The sequence below is a fragment of the Lutjanus erythropterus genome, chromosome 7 (genome assembly GCF_056507025.1).
Source record: "Lutjanus erythropterus isolate fLutEry1 chromosome 7, fLutEry1.hap2, whole genome shotgun sequence".
Classification (NCBI taxonomy): Eukaryota; Metazoa; Chordata; class Actinopteri; order Lutjaniformes; family Lutjanidae; genus Lutjanus; species Lutjanus erythropterus.
In genome coordinates, this window is record NC_139323.1 from 29824767 (window position 1) to 29846455 (window position 21689).

Sequence of the window (21689 nt, forward strand, 5' to 3'; positions counted from 1 at the left end):
CCCACTAATGGACTCCCCTTGGATCAGGTTCTGTTATCTTACTTTAGCAGAGCTTCCTCACACATCCCCCTCAGAACACGGAGTACAGATCACAGATCACAGGCAGCATTAAAAACACAGTGGGAGCCCTGGGACACAATATTGTTACATCAACGTTTGCAACACAGAATACTGACTGGGCCAAAGGTCTTTCACACAAACACAATAAATCAAAGTTAGGGCTGAACAATTTTGAAAAAGATATTTGATTGCAATTATTTTGGCTGCAAGGAATGCAGATTTTTACATCATTATTCTCATTTTCATTGAAAAAATTGCAGGGATGTATATCAAAAAAAGCTGTTTTCTTAAGTCTGTAGAATACGATGTGTAGTCTAGAATGTCCCTGCAGCACAACTATATTCAATTTAAAGTGGTATTTTGACACATATGTTGCCTTTAATGAATATTGCGCCTCCTGCAATTTCAAAATTGCTGTAGATCATATTGTGATTTCAATCAAATTTCAATTAAACGTTCAGCCCTAATCAAAGAAGGCATAATGTAACACATTTAATATCATTTAAAGGTGTTGTCACACTAAAATTCATGACATTATGACATTTATAACAAACCCCCAAATGTAAGATGAGCCCAGAAAAATGTCTGGTGTATATTCAGGCCAGAGCATGGGCTTTAAGATGAAATATGCCTATTCTATGTATAGCATAATGAAATCATATTTTATCACCTAGTTCAGTCTGCATCCTGCATTAAAGGCCTTTAAACCATTAAAGGGAAAATTCAGCCCCAAAACAAAATATTTTTCCTCTTTCCTTTAGTGCTGTTTATTCATCTCAATACTTTTGGAGATATCAGGCACAGAAATGTCTGCCTTCTCTCCACTGTAATGGAACTAGACGGTACTTGGCTTGTGCTAAAAAACAAAACATGCATTTAAAAAAAAGTCAGCAGTGGTGTCTCATGATCTCATTGATGAGGGGTTACAGCTCAGCGGAGGAGGACAGCATTTATGTTTACGTCCTGTGACGTCTCTTGCCAGTGAGTAGATACACGCTTCCTTCTGCTTGACAGAACACGTGGACAGCTGCAGGAACACAGATGCTGTCTGTATGTTTAATCACGGGTCGGGTCATTGGACTTGTATTAACAGTTCAGAACGGGTCCTGATTTGACTTGGAGATAATTGAGCGTTACTGGTCAGTTCTGGCTCTCAGTTTTGTGGGTGTGGGTTTGCAAAACTGGATCTGTTCAGGACTGTGGTCCATATGTCTCCAATGTGGGAATAACTGAACTATCTCTTGCAGGTGCTTAGCTGTAAAATCTGTGACCACCTTTATTTTCTTCAGTGGAAGCTTTTACTCTGAAGGAGCTGCACAAAGTCTGCATTAACATTCTAACATAAATACATTACTGCGTCATGGCAATTTGAAAGTGGTCTACAAAATTAACTAATGTTTGTAGTAATAATATTAAAACCTAAGTGATCCAAATCATTTAAGTTATTAACTAATAATTAATTGTGTAGAATAGCCATAATAAAAAAGGTTTTATAAGGCCTCACATGAATAAATCCTATTGTGTCCTTATTTCTTCTCTCTTCTGTCACAGGTTCATGGTGTATTGCGTCGTTCCAGCTCCTTCAACACGGGTCGCATTGAGCATCTTTACCAGAACCCACAGACGCACACTGAAGGCAGTAAGTATCCTGCCGACACCACTGGCGTCTGATTAAATCACAAAAAAAGAACACAAACCTTAGATATTAGCTAACAACTTATTAATGTCAAATTAAATGTGTTTGTTTTAGTGGACTGTAAAACTCCTCACCACCTGCCAAGTATGTATTCGGGCAGCTCCGTAATAATATTCAAGCTGTAGGATGATCTGAACTAGAGTTTGGTAACTTGGTATTAGTACTTACTTTTTTTCAAGTCAATTGAGAAGCTGGCCAAGAGGTAGCGACAGGAGGGAAGTTGATACAAGACAATAATACACTGATAAACAGAGAAGAAAATTAGACAAAATTAGACAAAATTAGTTGTTTGGTCCATGAAATAGTAGATGATGTCCTCAAATGTCTTGCTTTGTCCTCAACCCAAACTAATATTTGTTTCTAAATACAAAAGCGAATCACTGTTTGTCTTCCTCTTTGTCAGACATGAAGCTGCATTATGGTGATCTGACTGACAGCACGTGTCTGGTGAAAATCATCAACCAGGTGAAGCCCACAGAGATCTACAACCTGGGCGCCCAGAGTCACGTCAAGGTACTGTGATCCCACCGACACATTTCACAGCACTCACATGGATCTTCAGCCTGTGCTAAAGATCATATCCCCCCCCAAATAAAAACCACCTTTCTGATACGAGTGTTCCGATGAACGCGGTTAACTTGCTTCCTGTTCCCAGGAATTGCTGCACATGGGTTTGTTTTGAAAAAACAGACAAAGGAGCAGAGCTGGAAACAGCTTTGATAACAGTGAAAATGCATTACAACAACATACTACGATCAGAGTGAATTTGAAACCATCCATTCAGATGAGAGGAGTAATGAAATTAGGTGGTATGTTGCTTCCAGAGTAAACTGGTTTCTGTTTTATGCCATTGCGCTTGTCACAATAAACAGATTTCCAGTGAAATCTGGCTCACAATTTAAAAATAGAGGATGATGCTATCCTTATGAGGTGATTACGTGGTTGACTTATAATAACAGTATTTTATTCGAAAGTAGTTATCATCACATGGCAAAGGATTTTTGAACAGGGGCTGATTTTGCTCCATTCAAGGACAATCTATTAAAAATTTGAGACTTTGTCTTTTCGAGGGCAGCTTTTTAAAGCAGGGAATGACCATATTAATATGATCGTGTCTTGGAATTCATACTGGCCTGTTGTTTTTATTTTTGGCTTTTATCTCACTTTTGTATGAAACATGCCCTAAGATATAGCTGGCACAATTAAAAAATAATTCACTTGACTTTACTGATTTTAAACCTTGTGAATGCAGTGCTGTCTGATAGCAGACTCTTCTCATCTTGGATGAGCTGGATTCTGTGCATCAGCAGGAAGAATCTTTAAAATTGTACCTGCCTGCAACAGAATTTGAACTTTAAAGGGAAAGTTAAATGCTCTTTTGAACTGAATTAATCAGTTTTTGGCCATTAGGCAACAAGCTGACAGATGACACATTATTGCCTGAGTGAAGAAAACAATTCTGTTTATACATTCAGCAACATTATTATTCTACTGTGATTGTGTTTCTATTTTATCCTATGAATTTAAGAGCATTGACTTGACTCCTCACTCTGGTTTGGTCTCCACCACCTCCTGAGAAAAATACTTGGCTGTTTAGCTGCTGCTTTCGTCACTAGCTAGTCTCAAACTTTGTCTATCTCATGTTTGGTGCCGGATATCGTTCAGCCACATTTCAAAAGTATGTTTTCATAAGTGTGTGATTACTGCCATGTTGCATCACGGTGTGCAAACAGCATGTGGGGACTTTAAGAGACTTTGATTACATGAGACAAACAGTATGGAAGCATTTTCTGTTTTTTTCCAGTTGTTTTTTTTTGCTTGAAATCTAGTCTGAATTTTCATTTTTGGATGTATTGTCCCTTTAATGGGCTGCAACACACATATTAGACTTTCGACTCTGCTTTAAATCTCTAACGCCTGCTTTTTTCCTTTGCCTTACTTGGGTATTTGCTATTGCATGTAATACATGTGAAAACCCTCTTGTCTATTAAAAGCTCTCTTTGTCAAGTCATTGTGAAACTTAATAGATGCCAGTTCCTCCACAAATACTGTCTTTGAGTGCTTGTGTCTACATATGGTCAGTCCTGAGCGCTGCTGTGAGTGTTTAACAGCAGATGATGTTAAAAAGGGACTTTCAGTTCTGGGAAGTGAGCAGCTCGTGTGCGGAGGATGCTGGAGCTGATGGGACAGGAAGTAATGTTTTCTTGGATGGGTCAGTCAGTGCCACAATGTCCCTTTTGTCTCGGAGCTCCGCGGTGATCCCAGGAGATCCCTTGGCGCCTCCCCCCCTCCCCCTCCTGCCCCTCCACACTGGGATCTGACACACAGTCTCCAGGCAGCGCCGATCCTCCGTCACCATGGCGGTTTGGGTGGGATGTGGAGCCAAGAGCTTAGTCAGATCATAGATAATAAGGCCATTTGTAATGTGAACATGAGACACTGCTTCTCAATGGCAGTAGTTGCTTCATCGAATCCAACCACATTTGGATGAGACTGGTATCATTTCATCATTCGGTTCAACTTAGTTTGAGTCCAGTGTTTGAATCCTTGAGTAAAACTGGAAAAGCCAGGTCACCCACACCTCTCTGTGGTGTAGCATAAGCTCTGCTGAAACCATAAATTAATTGATTGATTAGTAAATAACAGAAAATATTTGAGTTATTTAATCCTTTTCCCAGTTATATTGAACATTTTCTGCTTAGTTTTCTTCAATATAATCATGAGACTAGGATGAAATAAGAAATGTTTCATTCTCATTTTAGCCCTGCTTTGGTCTCTACCAACGTCTGAGAAAAATATCCATCATTTTCTCATTTTAAGTTGTCAAATACCAACTTCTTGTCACGCTGGTCTTTTCACCCATTATATATGATAGATTTTGGATGTCATTTTATTGTGAAATGTCACAGTAGAATGAGGTATTTTCTAAATTTACCAGACTGTTCTAGCTGTTCTGTTATTTGTTTTACCCACTTAATCATTGTACTTATGGTTATTTATCAGAAAATCTAATTGGGTTGATGTTTCGTGAAAGCACCAATACTCATCCATGGCTACAATATCAATATTGTGGTTTCTGGTCAACAATATTGTGATATTTTATCTTGTCTGTATTACCCAGCGATAATACAACAAACTTATTTTATCATTTTAGCTGCTTCCACCCCTCATACTCAACACGTCTTCAATGAAAACGTACACGATCAGTAATTATCGATATCACCCAATTTGAAACTTCACTATCGTGATCGTGGGTTTTTCAGGCCAGACCTAGTCAAAGGTCAAAAGTCAAGGGCACTGTGACCTCACGTCCGTCACGTGAAAGCGATATCTCAGGGTCATGACGATGGATGGCCATAACTCAAGAATTCATATGACAAAATTACAAACAAATATCTAACAGGATAAAATATTGGGACAATGACATTTTAGGTCCAAAAGGTCAAAGGTCAACTTCACAGTGACATCATAATGTTCAGCTCTTTATCAGTCCTATATCTTTAATTTAATTCCTTCAAAATCTTTACGGCACATATTACAGGAGTCTTGACAAAGTTTACAACAACTTTGTTCTCAGTACTTCTCAAGAATATTTGTCATTGTCTTCGTTAGGCTAAATAGATAATAATTGACTAAAAAAAGATTGATTAGTCACTGATAAAGATATGTGTCACTGATAAAGATATGTGACGCTTGAATAGCATATCGATAAAAAGTGGGACTAAGAATGAAGTAAGAGGAAAGACAGCAAAAAGTTTTTAGGGAAGACAGACGTAAAGATAGAGAGTGGGAGAATGAATGAGTGAGAAAGCAGGAGAATGATGACTCCTCTCTGTCCACATCCTTTTGTGGTCAGGGGCCATGACTCTGCTCCCACCTCCCACATGGAAGACCATCTTCAGGCCACACACACACAGAGTCAAGAGTGACAGAAAATCCCTGTACCTGTGCAAGGCTCGTCTGTGTTTATTTGTTTCCACACCAATAAACCCGGCTCTGGTACCTCCTCACCACATGCTGCCCGCTCTGAACAGCTGAGCCGCTGGATTACTGGCAGCAGTGGTGTGGAGTAATTTCCAGTCTGTCCCACCACAGAGGAAAAGATCACTCACACCGGCTACTCAGCATCTCTCTCTTCCTTCCCATCAGCCCTCACCCTGCCGCTGCCGTTTTTACAGGGAATCCCTTCTGAGGCCGGCTTGTTCACCAGACTCCTCCAGAGAGCTTGAGTTGTAGTATCAGTTTGAGATGGGGTGTCTGCGTGTGTGGGTGCTGGTTTCCGTTGTGGAGAGTCATCACTGTGAACAGAGTGAAGGTTATTTTCTAATGCTGCAGGGGCGGAGGTGGACGGGGAATAGTGGACGGACACTGGAGGGCCAGAAAAAGCAGCCAGCTGCAGAATCAAAAGATCAGCACACTAACAAAACAGAAGGGATATTATATCTTTTCTGTGTGAATGTAGCAGCAGAAGAGTTGATCAGTTTGATCTTTGTACTCAGACATGTTTCCCTGAAGCAATATTCCAAATATGTTATCATAACCGACAGAAAAGATGGCCAAAAGACGCTGAAAAAAACAGTAACTTCCTTATGAGTTTCTGCAGGATTGTTTATCATAGAGCTCTGCATTAACTCCACTAGTATAAACAATGAGGATGGATTATAGCCAATTAACGTCATCCGAAAAGCGATTGAGCATTTACTAAAATCCCTGAAGATTAATTGTGCAAACAGGGAACTACTTAACTGTTTGCAAAGGAATTGAAGGTGGTGGATGGTAAACTGACGATAGGAGACAGTGAGGGAAAGTTAAAGGAGCAATACGTAACAATTGTGTGTGCAAAAAGTGACTTGGAGTCAGAGACTGTATATTAAATAGGTTGAAATCCTATTTAATATATGATCCATGGTTAAAGCGAGTCATTTCCCCCTGTATTGCTAATTTAACTGTCATAAATGTCTACTGTTTCTAAAAGATCACCAATCTTATTGATTGTATAGGGCTCAGACAGTCACTCATACGGCAAACCTCTGACATTAATTTGAACTTTAATTAACGCGACACTGGCAAAGAAAAACAGTCACTCCAGCCTGGAATAGAAATTTCAAAGGACACCTCAGCTGGAGTGTTGTTCACAGAGTGGTGAGTATTTTAATATAACATATTGACTGTAATAAATCATACAATGTACCACGATATGTTAACATTTTATATTTTCTCCTTTTAAATCCAACATTTCCTCCAGGAATTTGTGATTCTGCAGTGCTTGTTAATTTATTACCCGCCATCATTTCAGCACAAATTAATGCAAATGAGGCAAACTAAAAGTAACGTGACTTAAGAGTCTCTAACCATACCCTTGGCTCTACAGTGGTACATGATAACATAATGAATTACATGTTAGCATGCTGGTGTTTAGCAGGTAATATTTACCATGTTCATCATTTTATTTAAGCATGCTAACATTTGCTAAGTACGGAATAAAGTACAGTGTGCAGGGCTTGATGGTGAAATAAAACCTGACAGGGTGATGGAGGATCCTGATGCAAAGCGGACAGTCTTGAGTCACCCTGAGGGATTTAATTTCACCATAATGACCTGCACACTGTGTATTGTCCCACTTATTACATAGTGATTTACTTAAAAAAAATCAATAATTTGACACAACATATTCTTTGATAAATTATTTTATAGGTTTAACCACGATGCGTCTGTTATTCATAGCAGTGTTTTTTCAGAAATAGCAGACCATAGAATGCTGTAACCGACCAATCAGAAGCAAGTATTAAGCAAAAGCTGTGTAATAATTAGTACTTAACACAAGGTAGAGCAGAGGTTGATGGGAATTTCTGGCAAATATTTGGACCTAAACCAAAGTACCAACCCGTCTGTACCAAAGAGTTGATTTGTCGATCAACCATCACGTTACCATCTATAAACACACGTTGCGATCATTTTTGTCCTTTTGTCCAAATGGAAAATCCCACTTAGCGGTTGGTAAAAAACAGTGACATAGGTTATAGTGCTGATGTCCTCCCCTCTATTAAGAGGGTTTATACATAGCAACATCAGGTTACCCAGGAAACGTGAGAGGGGCTTGGAGGAAATAGCATTTTGATTTGTTTATGTATTTTCAAGCTTTTCATCTGGTTTGGATACATAAAGTTATGGACCTGCCCTTTGAGCCACAATCTTCAAATATAAACTTCTTAATATCTACAGTCAGGACAACTTTGTTCATCATTTTAACGCTGAGCTCTAAAATCTAATTCGTGAAACTATCTTGTTTAGCAGAGCTACATGGTAGGCAGCACTATGGTTACCAAATAGAAAATTGCATTTGTCAGCCCCAGTTTGCTCTGCAAAATGTTCAAACCCGCCCGTTTTCACAGGCACAGCTGGATCCAGAACTTCTCCTGTGTCTTGTTGCTTTTTCTGGTCAGAAACCTTAAGGAATGCAAGTTTGAGTGACAGGTTTGAGGTCAGCTGGGACTCATGCAGTTGTGCAAGTAATGTGTGTAGTTTGTGGGCGTCGATAACAAAAAGGAGACTAGACTCATTTATCTGTGGAGAGGGGTCGGTCTCCAAATTGGAAAGTGTAATGTGTTTTGCTTTATATAGTGTATTCTTAGCTTGTAGCATGAAGTGCTAAAAATAAGAAGCACCAAGAACATATGGATGGATTTGATGACTTTGTTCTTTCAAATAGAAAAAGAGAACAATATCTGAAATAAGAAAGAAAAACACAACACTGTTGCACCAACTCATGAATTATTCATCTTTCTGATAATAATGGGAAATTAATATTTTGGAAACTGTGCCCGTGAACTATGCATGAACAAAGAATCTGAATGGGGAAGTGCTTACAGGCTGCTCACAGTAATCTGTTCTGCATCTGAGGGTTCAACACGACCCCATTGTGTTCTCCCACCGAAGCGCTTCACAGGAAAGCTGTGAACAAAACCCCTCAACGTCGCTCTCGCCGTGCGAGTTCTCCCACCTGCAGCTGTCACAGCAGACGCACAGGGAGATGGGCTGAATTATTAACACACCTCGCTCGTGATGGGGAAAAATGACATGGAGGGGGGGAGAAAAGGTGGAAAGAGTTTTAGGGAGGTGAGAGGGTAGATGTAATGAAGCAGCACCAGGTTTCCACTTCATTGTTTTTTATGGCTGTTAAAGACAAAAGTGCAGATTGCATTCAGGAGACAGACTTCCTTCATGTATATCCTTCATTATCCATATCCGAATTCCTCCTCAGAAGGACTTATCATTGTCCTATTATCTTCTCACAGCTCACTCTCTCTGCTACCCTTTGGTCTCTCCCCCATCCGGGTTTGCAGAGTCTCCCACGCCGGAGACACACACAGGATTTAACACGCCTGTTTCCCCACAAAGCTCTGCACTGTTTGCTTGCTGTGTTGATGCGTTTATAGGCCTAAAGCAGCTATTGTGCAGCCTGCCAGCAGTTTACTCTCATACACAAGTTGTAATACCACCATTTACTACAGTTTGTGGGCATGTTATGCAATCCTTGTAGCTCATTAGTAATGTGATTCAGTTGTTTTGACTCCCTGTGTGTCATACAGTAGCGTCTCGTGTGGGTAGAGGGTATTGTATTGTGTTTAGACCTACAATTTCCTGCCTTATTAGCCCTCTAACTGTTGAAGATGCTTTTCTATACACTTGCCAATTCAGCTCCAAAAAAGCATAACTTTGCTTTCTAGTGAAAGCCACGTGCTTCCAAATTTGGTGATATTTGTTTTCAGATAAAGTGAAGCATTAAATGCTCCTTTATGGGTTGAAATGATTCATCTGAGGCTAATAAAATTCTCTTTAAGAAAAAAACATTGGATTGTATCATAAATGTGTTGTCATGAGATTTAAAATAATACTGTACCGTGTCCATATAAATGTTGATATTTTCAAGAAACATGTTTTTCACAGGACAGCAGCAATAAATCCCAAGACTCTCCTGCTTCTTAGGCCAAAAAAAAACCTTTAAGAAACCCATTTGATTATCTTGAACATGTATGTCACAAAGCTTTAAACAAAACTGCTTTTGTCATGTCTTGAAAAGTCGACATTTTTTGGGATTTTCCCAGACAGCGAGGATAGTGCAAACTTCAAATTTATCTAATTGTTAGCCTAATAAAACTCTTTAAAACACCATCAGATCACCTCAAAATCACATTGTCTTGAGGCGTAAGTGAAGATTTCTTTACAAAAGCCATGTGTCTCCAAAATATCATTTTTATGAGGTAAATTCCAAATTCCCTCCTTTTTTGGCTAAAGAAACTTTTAAAACCCTGAAGATTGTCTGAAGAATGTTTAGTCCAAAGCTCAAAAAAGGCTTTTAGTTATTAGTTGTTTCGTTTTGTGTTAGTGTATGATGATTGTGTAAGCCCCAGATGTCCTACTTCTTTGGCCGGTAAAACTTTCTTTCAAAATCCTCTCAAATCACAAGTCATAATCAGGCTAAAAGCAAGATATTTTTTCTACTTGAGTTCATGAAAAGTTTACATTTTGTGCTGTGACAATGTGAGGATTTGCTGCTTTTCTTTATCATTGATGACAGTAAATGAAGAGTCTTCAGGTTTTGGACTGTCCACTAGATAAACGAAGCGATTTGAGGACGTCACTTTGCACCCTGGGAAATTGTTACAAGCATTTCCCACAATCTCTAGACTTTTTATAGGCTAAATGATTAATCATGGAAATAAACGCTAGTTGCAGCCCTATCTAAGATAAATGGAAAAAGCAAGAAAGCCCTCAAAAAATCCATTAGACTATCTCAAAAATCTTTCTCTAGACTATCTCCAACATGATTTTCATGGACAGTGATGATACGTTTGAAAATTCTACTTGTTCTTTGGCTTGAAAAACTACAAAACACAATTAGATTGTGGCAAAATGCACTATTGCTTAAAACAAGATTTTCTTTTGTTCATAAAGAGCGTTTAGAGAAACATGGCTTTCACAGTACAGTGACATTTTACCCAGCTTCTTTGGGGAAAAACACTTAAATTAGATTTTCTCAGAAATGCGGTGTTGCAAAGCTCCAAATAAGAAAAGAACTTTTGAGTTTTCATGGATGATCATTTTGTAGCCTTTCATTCTCCTGCATCTTTGGCTAAAAACTTATTAGATTATCTCAAAAGCTGATTGATGCAAACAGGATTTTTCCTTTCATAAAACGTTTTGGAGAAACCTGGTCCTCACAGGACAGTGCCAAACATTTTGCGAACCCCTCAGTGAATGATGAGCGGTCTCGTCTCTGTAACAGCCCATTGGCCGGGTTTACTCACTCTCTGATTGGTGTTTACGTTATTCCCGTCCAATCAGCCCTCAGTGGCACGCTTGCAGCGGCGTGTGTATCTCGCTGGGATAAAGACTTCGCCTGGAACCAGATTAGCGCATTCCCCACTGAAGTATGTGTTTTCTGTCTCTTAGGACTCATTAGCTGCCTGTGTGTGGTTTGTGTGTATTTAAGGTGCCATGTTTTCCATTGTTTTAAAATTGCCTTTCAGGATCAGAATCCTGGTGGTTTTGGCCCAATGCAGATGCAGCATAATCTCAGTGCCCACATGTTCTCATGCGTCCCGCCTATTGAATGAGCAGAAACAGGACCGTGTCGCGTTGGTGGCCTGGTAGTCAGTGGTCAGAATAGCTCCCCGAGCTGTTTGGAAAGGTTAGGCCTTCATAGAGGACAGCCTGCCCAGCCTGGGTTGAAAGTGAACTTTAGCTTAAGAATAGACTCCTCGGTGCCAAGAGAAACAAGTCTGCACTTTCCCCGTTCGGAGTCAGGGAATGTTTTGTGGTTGAGCTTTGTGGGTCAGATTTGTTGCTCCACTCATGAGTCAGTTCTTTTTCTGTTTTCCAGCAAGGTTGTAACACATGGAAACATGCAGTTTGGGAAAGAAGAAGAAGGGGGGGGGGACTTTTTTGAGGTTTGTTAAGTAAATACACTGAGTCAATAAATAGTAACACAAAGCTAAATATGATTGCATCTAATTCAGTATCTTAAATCAAACCCCAAGTATTCCAGATCAACTGTCTTGTTCGTGTGACTTACAGAAGCCAAAATAAACTGAGCAGCGTGTAGTTTCACCTGTGGTTCATAGATGGCAGCAGTGAGCCACCGTGGACGAATCCCCTGACGGTTTGAGTCAGAACTGAAAATCAGACAGCAGCAGGTCCCTGTCAGGTCTGGGAATCTACTCACATACTCCAAATAAACAATTTTCATTATTTTTATTGCAAAAACAAACAAAAACAATGAGAGACAGCAATCTTATCATTAGAAACATCCATACTTTTAAATCTAAGCGCTTTAAAGATTAATAGATTAATCAATCAACACAGCATTTGTCAGCAGTAGCTTTGATGAGCGTTTAATTAAGTTACGATCCAACTTTATTATAAGAAATTAATTTTTTAAATCCTTTTTTCTTTATTGTTAAAAACAAAACAAACACAGACAACAATATTATCATAAAAAGGATGAACACAAGTTATCCAAGCATTTAAATCAGTACTGTAAAGAATTATGGATTAATCAATGATTACAATGAGCGATTAATAATCATTGTCACTGATTAAGCAACAATCATAAATATTCAGGGGGATTTGCTGCTTTTCTCTCTTTCATGTTGTAAAATTAAATCTAAGCGATGTATCTTTATCAAAAGTAATCCAGGTTTTGTTGTTTTGAACTTGTTTGCTAGTATAATTTTTGATTATTAACAAAAGAGACAACCATATGGACTGAATTTAAAATGACAATTACAATTTTGATAATTATTATTAATGGATCAGTGGAAGCAAAAATACCAAAGATTAAGTTTCTCAAGTGAGAAGATTCACATCTTTTTTCTGTTTTATTTAGGGATGTCACAGTATTTGTATTTTTATTTTCTCTCTTCAGCCAAGTCCAATCAATCAATCAATCAATCAATTAATCAAAGAGGGAACTACGTCAAAATCTCGTTATATGACCTTGTTGAAAATGAAAAATAAATGTCCTTGTATCCTTGTATAGATCAAATATCACGATTTTGTAATAAAAAAGTTACAGAATACTGTAACATACTGTGACCATATATAGTCATCATATCACACGGTTCATTATATTATTTTATTTTATTTTATTAAAGGACCACTCCTGACTTCTGTATTGTTTTTGCTTTGCAGTTGGACATAAATTATTCAAACATTCATTACAAAACAGTTCACACCATTTTATTGTTCATGTTAAGGTCATGGTTGTTACTTTTATTTCATTTTATCAAAGGAGGAAAGCAGAAGCCCTTTAAGCTAAAAGGAAAATTGATTTTTTTACAAATAGAAAATACTGTAAACATCAATTTATTATTTCATAATGGACTTTTTTTTCCAGTTTTCATTTTTCATTGTTTTCTAATATTGTTTAATCTTTGTCATCTGAGTTTTTGGTATTGTGACATCTGAGTTTTATGTGATAGTAAACCGGATATTTTTAGATTTTGGACGGCTGGTCTCACAACATAAGCAGTTTTTTTCCGTCCACATTTAAAGTTTTTATTGTGATTATGTGACAAAACAAAAAAGACAACATTATAGTATAAGACATTGCAGAATGGACAAAGTGAGTAGAAGCAATAACATCGAAAATATAGTAGTAAACAAATTTTTTATAAAAGCAGAAAACATGGGGGCTTACAGCGCTACATCATTTCATTTCATGCTTGTTTTCCTGCATAACACTCGATCACGTGGCTGCACATGAATTATCAATGACACATACTTGCACCAACACATTAATATATTATATTAATTCTTTGCTGTCTTTTGGACAGGCAGTATCTGTCAGAAAAAGCCAAAATGGTTGAAATCTACAGATTATTATCTAGAGATGACAGACATCAGAGAGCAAGGCTTGTGAATCCCAGAATGACCTTATCGTATCCCATAAGTCACTGCCTTCCCCGTCCAGACCGAGAAAAAATGATGCAGCCACTTCCATGTTTATAAGATCCAGAAAACAGCAATTTAAAAACATCCTCTTAGACTCTGGGAACTTTCAGTTTGTTACAGAAAAAAATCAAGTTTCCTGACATTTTATAGACAAAATGAGTAGTTTTTAATTTGAAAAGTAACGGACAGATTGATTGATAATGAAACTTATCATCACTCTACTTAATATAAAAACTTCTGAAATGATTATTTGTTTAATCTGCAACAATTTTGATCATCAGTAACTTCTCATTGTTTATTTTTCACTCAAAAATGTTAAACTTTCTCTGTTTCCAGCTTCTCAATTTAGCATTTTCTTTGTCATATGTGACAAACTGAATCCTCTGAGGTCTGATTTTGATGTTGCTGCATTATCCTCTGTAAAAAAAAAAAAAAAAAAAATGAAACTACCACAGTTTTCTGACGTTAAAGATAATCTTCAAATCTGTCAAGTATTGTGCAGTGGTGCAGAGTCTCTGTGGTTTTAGAGAAGCTTTTGTTTTAGACACCACATCTGGATGAGGCCCTCTGCAGGTCAGGCGGTCACACTACAGTAGATGAGAGAGAGAAGAAGGTACAATTCAGGGTTACAGCTCTTTTGTTAGTGTCTACGTTTCAGCTTTTTCAGCCAAAAAAGTAAAAAGTAGAAAGAAGTGAAGGAAACAAGAGGAAGAGAAGATTGAAACTTTATACAGGAAAGAGATCAGAGTTGGTAAAATGAGGAAGAAATTAATGTATTTCAGCTGTTACTGTTTCTTCATCTGCTTCATCGTCTCTCAGTCTCAGTCTAATGTTCTTCCTCCCTCTTTTCTGCATGTCATTTATTCCATTTTTAGCTCTTTGAGTGATTGACAGTAGCCCGTAGCGTGTTTGCTGGTATGATACCACAATAAACACACAACGCTGGGATCGTGCGCTTAATTAGTTTGGTGTAGTTAGTAAGACGGTAACCAGGGATTACACTAAATATTTATCATAACTCATCAATCTTCCTGTTGCTATGTCCTCCAGGGAGACATTTGGCAATAATAACCAGCTTCGTAGCTTCATACTTCTGTTTTGTTCTGTAATGATTTATCTGGAGCTCTGCTGGTTGTGTGATCAGTCAGCACAGTGTATCATGGCTAAAGAGATTTTTATCATATAATTCCAAATACTCTGCCTTTATCTGATGGAAAGATTTCTTGTCTTGATGATTAGACCTAACCTACAATTAGCGTCTAAGCTTTGTGGTATTTCGGTTATTATTATATCTATATACATCTCTGTCTATATCTAAATAAATACAGATTATTAAAGTATCTGATTTCAATTCTTAGGCAAAATGTTCTATACAAAGAAAAGTATATTTGTGAATTTTTTTTAAATTAAATTTTAATAGAAAAAAATGAACATGTGAGGAGTTAGAACTTTTTTGTTGTTATAGTCAGCTTTGGTTTGATCAGAGCTGTGGAAAATTAAATCACCCATCTTTGCTCATTACATCTACCTCTTTTTGTCTGCATAAACTAAGTTATATGAACTTCTTTTTAAAATACAAAAATCTGAAATTCTTATCCAAATCAGCCATGAGAAGCAGGTACTTATTCACATTGTTCACGTCACGTCTGTATGGGAATGCCCCCTTTGGAGGTCAAAACAATGCTGTCTTAGGCTGCCTGCCAGCTAACAAACTGAACAGTCTGTTGTTTCGGGGGGTTGTTGTGCGATCCGATGCACTAACCAATGAGGAGACAAGCCTGGCCTGTATCTACAGAGTCCCGTCCAACAAAGAAAATCCAGAAAAGAGGAGATTGTGGATTTGTGCCGTTAAACGTGCCTCTGACCCTGTGGAGGGCAAACAGTGGCAGCCGTCAGAGTACACACGTATTTACAGTGAACACGTTACCAAAGTATTGACCATCCAGATCAAAAATACATATAACTGTCTGTACTTTTGTATGCTTTCATCCAGCCGGCAGTGTAAAGTGAGGAATCCTCCACAAGAAAGATGTAAACATCATTGAAGTGGAGCTCTGGCAGAAACTTGACTCAAATACAGCAGCAGATATGGATCAGAAAATAAAGGAATCAAAAGTAAAAAGTAAATCTTCAGAGCAAAAAAAACTGAAAAAAAAACTCAAATCTCCTGCAAAAAAAATCACATCATAATCATTTTTACATGGTTTTCAATCAAAATAAGTGTAACTGTGTAAAAATGATCATTACCTCTAATATTGCAAATCATATTGCAATATCAATTTTTCTCAATTAATTGATAAGTTTCTTGGTTTATAAAATGTCAGAAAATGGTCAAAAATGTTGATCACTGTTTCCAAAATCCCAAGATTTCGTCCTCAAATGCCTCATTGTATCCACAACACAAAGATATTCAGTTTACTGTCATAAAGGAATAAAGAAACCAGAAAATTTTCATATTTGAGAAGCTAAAATCCAAGAATTTTGGCTTTTTTTTCCCTTACAAAAATACTCAATTAATCAACCAATTAATCAACCGATTATCTCAATAGTTTTTTCATGATTGATGAATCATTGCAGCTCCTGTGTTGGTGGTGCGTCTATTAAAGGGGTGCTAAATTGCACCTGTGACAAAAATTCCTCTGTGAATCCAACCTAATGTTCAGTTTACACAATGAACAGAGAGACACACAGCTCAGTTGACACAGAGATTTGTCAGTATTGGTATTTTTCTCTAGTGTGCACACATAGTGGTGTTTACACAGACATTATATCAGTTTACAAAGGGATTTTTACGTGCAGACTCACTGACGATAAAACGCACCCACAAGCAGAAAGGCTTATTGAAGATGCATGAACACATCTGTGCATTCATTTGGCCTGTTCTCACTTGTTTGGCTGTCACACTGCGCCCACACTTTATTTTTTATTATTTCATAAAGAAAATCAGTCATAATATCTCCTTCTTCTGTCATTGGCGCAGCCTCTTAATTACAAACACCCACACTGGCTGTTACACACAGTGAGAAGATGCAGCCTCACTCAATCCTTCCATAAGTGACATAAGCTCATTACTCATAGTAAACATTGTTGTTAATCTGTGAACACAAGTCACGACTGCTGCTGCCCACTCTCTGCTGTGTGTGTTCACACCCCCGTAGATACTACAACACACACAGACGCACACCGACCAACACTTCCCCTGCTAATGGCATGTTTGTGTAATTCAGCCGTTTGTTTGGAGTTTGTCTTCAGAGCGTGGCCTGCAGTTGGATCCCGCTCGTACACGGCTCAGAAGCTATTGTTTCGAAAAGAAAATGATGTTAAACTCTAATTAGTGATGAAAGGCAGGGCCCCTGAAATGGGTGTTGTAATTGTTATTTCACAATCTGTAAATTCCCTTTTACAAGTGTCACAATCTGTAACTGTTCCAAAAGGCACCATTCTCCTTTATTATTTTAGAGCGTGCGTGGATGTACTCCATGTTCTCCGAAAAACGGACGTGTGTCTGTTGGGTAATTTATGGTTTGCAATCTATTTACAAAAGCCTGCTGTAATGAGCTATGAGCTCACATGTTTGGATCACATCGTGGAATGATGATCAGGGGAAGAAAAACAAGAGGAGGAGAGGCAGAGTTTGAATCGAGGGCAGAGACGAGATGAGAAGTGGGCGAGTTACGACATTAGATACTTATCTAGATGAGTGTAATTGTTTTAGTCTTTCGTTGACTTAATGAAGGTGTTGTTGTAGAGTGTGGAATACTGCAGCTGCTTTGTGTGTGTGTGTGTGTGTGTGTGTGTGTGTGTGTGTGTGTGTGTGTGCGTGTGTGTGTGTGCGTGTGTGTGTGTGCGTGTGTGTGTGTGTGTGCGCGTGTGTGTGTGTGCGTGCGTGTGTGATTAGGCTGCTGTCTTTGCCTGTGTGTTTTAATTGAAGCTTTAAATCAGGCTGTCATACCTGTATGAAGGGTTGGGCCACTCTTACCTTGTCTCCTGTCAGCCAAACAAACAGTCCTTTATTCTTTATTCTCAGAGATACAGACAGGCAGATAGACAGCAGGATGTTCAGCTACAATAAACAGCCAGTGAGTGACTGTTCATTAATAGTCAGCTGTGTAAGAGGTGTCGTCTCTTCACAGTCCTTCGCTTTGACTCCAGGATCTAATATTTTGGGGGTCGTGTGAGGAATGTTTGGGCAGTTGACAAAATTAAAGGATAAAAATCAATGTCTTGATTCTCCAAAGCTACAATTAGGGATGATGTTTGATGTGAAGGTCATGATTCGATTTGATTTTACTGATTTTAAGCATTTTTTTTAAATGTAGCACTGACTGCTATGCCATTGTTAGACCATCGAGTCTTGGTTGATCGTTGGTTTTATGCCCTGACAACTGTCATTTACGTTTTCAGATTCTTCTTTAAAAGGTCTATATGTTATCAGGTGGTAAGCTACACTGTGTTGTCTTTGCGGTGTTGTCTTTTTTCTTCAGACGCGCTGGACGCTGCATTTCGGTGTAGATGGAGAGAAAACAAATACCCCCCCCTGAATATCCATCATCTATTGAGTCATGCTGCATAATTTGGATGTCTCTGACTCCTTCACTTTTTTTCCGGCTCTGAACACTTTGGAAACATTTGCCAATGAATCACTTCCAGTGGCCCCAAGGAGACAGTAATTAACACAAGAATATTTCACATTTTAATAGAGCTGAGTCAAAATTCTTAGATTCCAGCATATTAAATGTGAATATTATCTAGCTTATTTGCTCCTTTATGACAGTAAACTGAATATCTTTGGGTTCTGGGCAAAATATGACCACAACCCTTGAGCTTGAGCTTTGGGAAAGACTGATTGACATTTTGATTGACATGATTGACATTTTCTTTTTGAAAATAGTCAACAGATTAATCAACAATGAAAATAATCATTAGTTGCAGCCTTAGTTAAGAGATTGTTATGTTGAAAAAGGAAAGGGTCACAACACAAAATCACGATATTTCACCGCAAAATGAAAATTCAGTCATTATCAAGAAAAGTTTCATGGGAAAACAGTGTCACAGAATCTCGTAAACAATATAACAGAACAGTGGCCAGTTTTCAAATGTGAAAATTAATTAGGGGAAAAAAAACAAACATAAAATGCATCAAAGTCCTATGTGCCATTTGCACACCATTGGGTGAACTATCCCTTTACGATTTTTCTTACTTGGCCAAATCATGAAAAACAACCCAAAATCAGCCCCAAAGATGTCCACATACTTTTGGCCATGCACTGCTTCTATAATTTAATGATAAAAATGTGCCCCTCTTTACAGCAGTGTTGTTGACCTGAGTCTCTGTGTGTGTGTGTGTGTGTGTGTGTGTGTGTGTGTGTGTGTGTGTGTGTGTGTGCGTGCGTGTGCGCGCTCACACACGTGGCTGCAATCTTCTGTCCAGCTGCTTGGTGCTGCCAGATGTTTGAGTGGCAAACAGAAAAAATGATCATTAATCAAACTATCAGCGCTTGTTCATTGTTTCTCTCGGTCTTCCTGCCTCGGCCACTTTGCCTCTCACTTTTTCCGTCAGAGCTACAGAGGAAAACTTTGTTTACATCGACTTTTTAAGTGTCTCAGGATCTTTTAAAGGACTAAAGCGTGGCTATAAGAGGGCCACTCCTCGCCCTCAGGCTGCTGCAGAATTGTAGTTATGATCATGATTGCTCTTAATTATCATCATTAGTAAAGAGAAGTGTCACTGGCAGTGTGAGAAGCAGGTAGTAAAATGTGATAAATGGCTCCTGTGAACGTTGATTCTGTCACTGAGAAGAATGGTTTTCAGTTTTCCGTGGTGCCATCAATCACCAGTGCTGGCGTCTGGTGGGGCAGGTTAGGTGGATGGACAGACGGGGTGAGGCTGACGGACATGTGAGGCAGATGAGAGCTCAACTGTCAAGAGTCCACCAACCTCCAGCTGTTGACTTAAAGCTTGTAACCTCTTGGCCTCTCTGAGCTCATCCTGCAGACAGATTTCTGTATTTGTTTTTGTTTGAATCCAACCTGGTTTCATCATCATTAGCACATAAATCAGCCAGCGGTGGTGTAATCATTTAACATAAAGGAGGTTATCTGTAGGGCTGCACTTAAGGATTATTTCTTCATCAAATAATCTAGGGGTTATTTTTTCAAATAATTGTCATGATGCCTGATTTTTTTTTGACCAATACCATGTTGCTTAATAAAGGAATATCTTATCTTATGTTTATTTTTTTTTATTTATTTTTTTTATAAAAGGCTTAACATGGACAGACATTTTGGATGAGGAAGCCTTGAATTTTCTTATTGTACATTGTAGAGCTACAACAATTACTTGATTAACCGATTGTGTCTCCGGTTTTAGTAACTATTAAGGAAAAAAAATGTATAAATTCTCTAATTCCAGCTTCTCAGATGTGAGTATTTTCTGGTTTTCTTTACTCCTCTCTGACAGTAAACTGAATATATTTGGGTTGTGGACAAAACAAGACATTTGAGGATGTCATCTTGGGCTTCAGAAAACACTGATCGACATTTTTCACCGTTTAATAGGCTGAACTACTAATTGATTTATCAAGAAATTAATTGACATATTAATTGAAAGTGAAAATAATTGTTAGTTGCAATCAGTGCTCTCAGGTGGACAATCTGTAATAGTGACTCTGACTGAAAGTTCATTCTTAACACTGGAAATGTGTGATTTTAGTTGCTGCTCTGGAGACAAAACTAAACTTTAAACGGCAACATTTAAAACAATATAAATGAGAAGTTTTTGAAGTGCTCGGAAATTCAGACATCTACAGTTTCTTCTTGGGCAGACTTCATCTGATGAGGAAGAACATGCGATATGATAAAAAATACAACAACTACTAAATGGACTTTGCTGCTGTGGGACTGTTTTGTCACCTCAGACATATTTTTGGCATTTCTGTAACACAATTTCTTGTTACTTATTCACAGACATATATGCTGATATATCTGTGATAGGACTGGGCCATATGGCTTATAAGTAATATTTTTACTTTTGATAATCATCAGTAATGTGGATATAATAACAGAGTGTGTAAAAGAAAATAATAGAACAGCTAGAACAGTCTGATGAGTTCACAAACTTTAAAACCAGTAAAAGACAATACTTATATCATATCATGATATAATGATATCTAAAACCTGAAGTCATTTTGCCACGAAAATCAGTACACACCTGTATCATGCCCCGATCCAGGGCATCTCTGCAGCACTAAAGTACTTTATCCAAAAGTCAAATTTAAAAATGCAGCCTCTGTAGCATATTGCACTTGGCCATACTGCAGTTACGATAATATTTTGATAAATTGTGCAGCCACTCTATAAAGTGTCAAAAAATGGTGCCTAATATTGTTTCACAGTCAAACTGAAACCCAAAGATATTCAATTTGGTATGGTATAAAATAGAAAAAGAGGAAATCTTCACGTTTTAGAAGTTGGAATCAATGCATTTGGTATTGCTTCCTTAAAAATGATTCTAATAATGAATGGATTGATTAATCAACCACCCATTCCAGCTGCAGACATCTGTATTGTAAAGTAAAACCATGAGGTGGAGTCGGGGATGAGCAGAAAACCATTTTGAAGTCAAAAACATCTCTGAGCTGTTTTCTTAAGGATGAAACCGTGGCGGGCCCCCTCTCAGCCGTGTAAATCACTTTTGAGAGTACCCTCTTAGCGGATGGCGCGACGCAGACATGCTTAAGCTGCAGTAAGTGACCCTGAGATATGACAGATATTTGTGCATGCGTGTGCTGGTGATGATGAAGATGATGAAGAGGACGGAGGGAGGGGGTGAGGCGGGTGAGTTGGCGATGATAAGTGCCATCTCACAGAGGACAGAACACGATTAGTCAGGAGATAATCTTTGCTCTCCTCGGTCTGTGTGTGCAGCGTGGGCAAACTCCAAAGAAAACACTCTACTGTTTTCTTTACTTCTCTCTGC

At 38.3% G+C, this 21689-nt stretch overlaps 1 protein-coding gene across 1 annotated transcript in view; it reads left to right on the forward strand.

Moving 5' to 3' along the window:
• The window catches only part of gmds (GDP-mannose 4,6-dehydratase), a 215955-nt gene that overhangs the window by 21424 nt on the left and 172842 nt on the right, over positions 1-21689 (forward strand). The window contains exons 3-4 of the mRNA XM_084723497.1: positions 1612-1699; positions 2160-2269. Of these exons, the coding sequence (XP_084579623.1) occupies positions 1612-1699; positions 2160-2269 (198 nt within the window). The remainder of the gene's footprint in view (positions 1-1611; positions 1700-2159; positions 2270-21689) is intronic.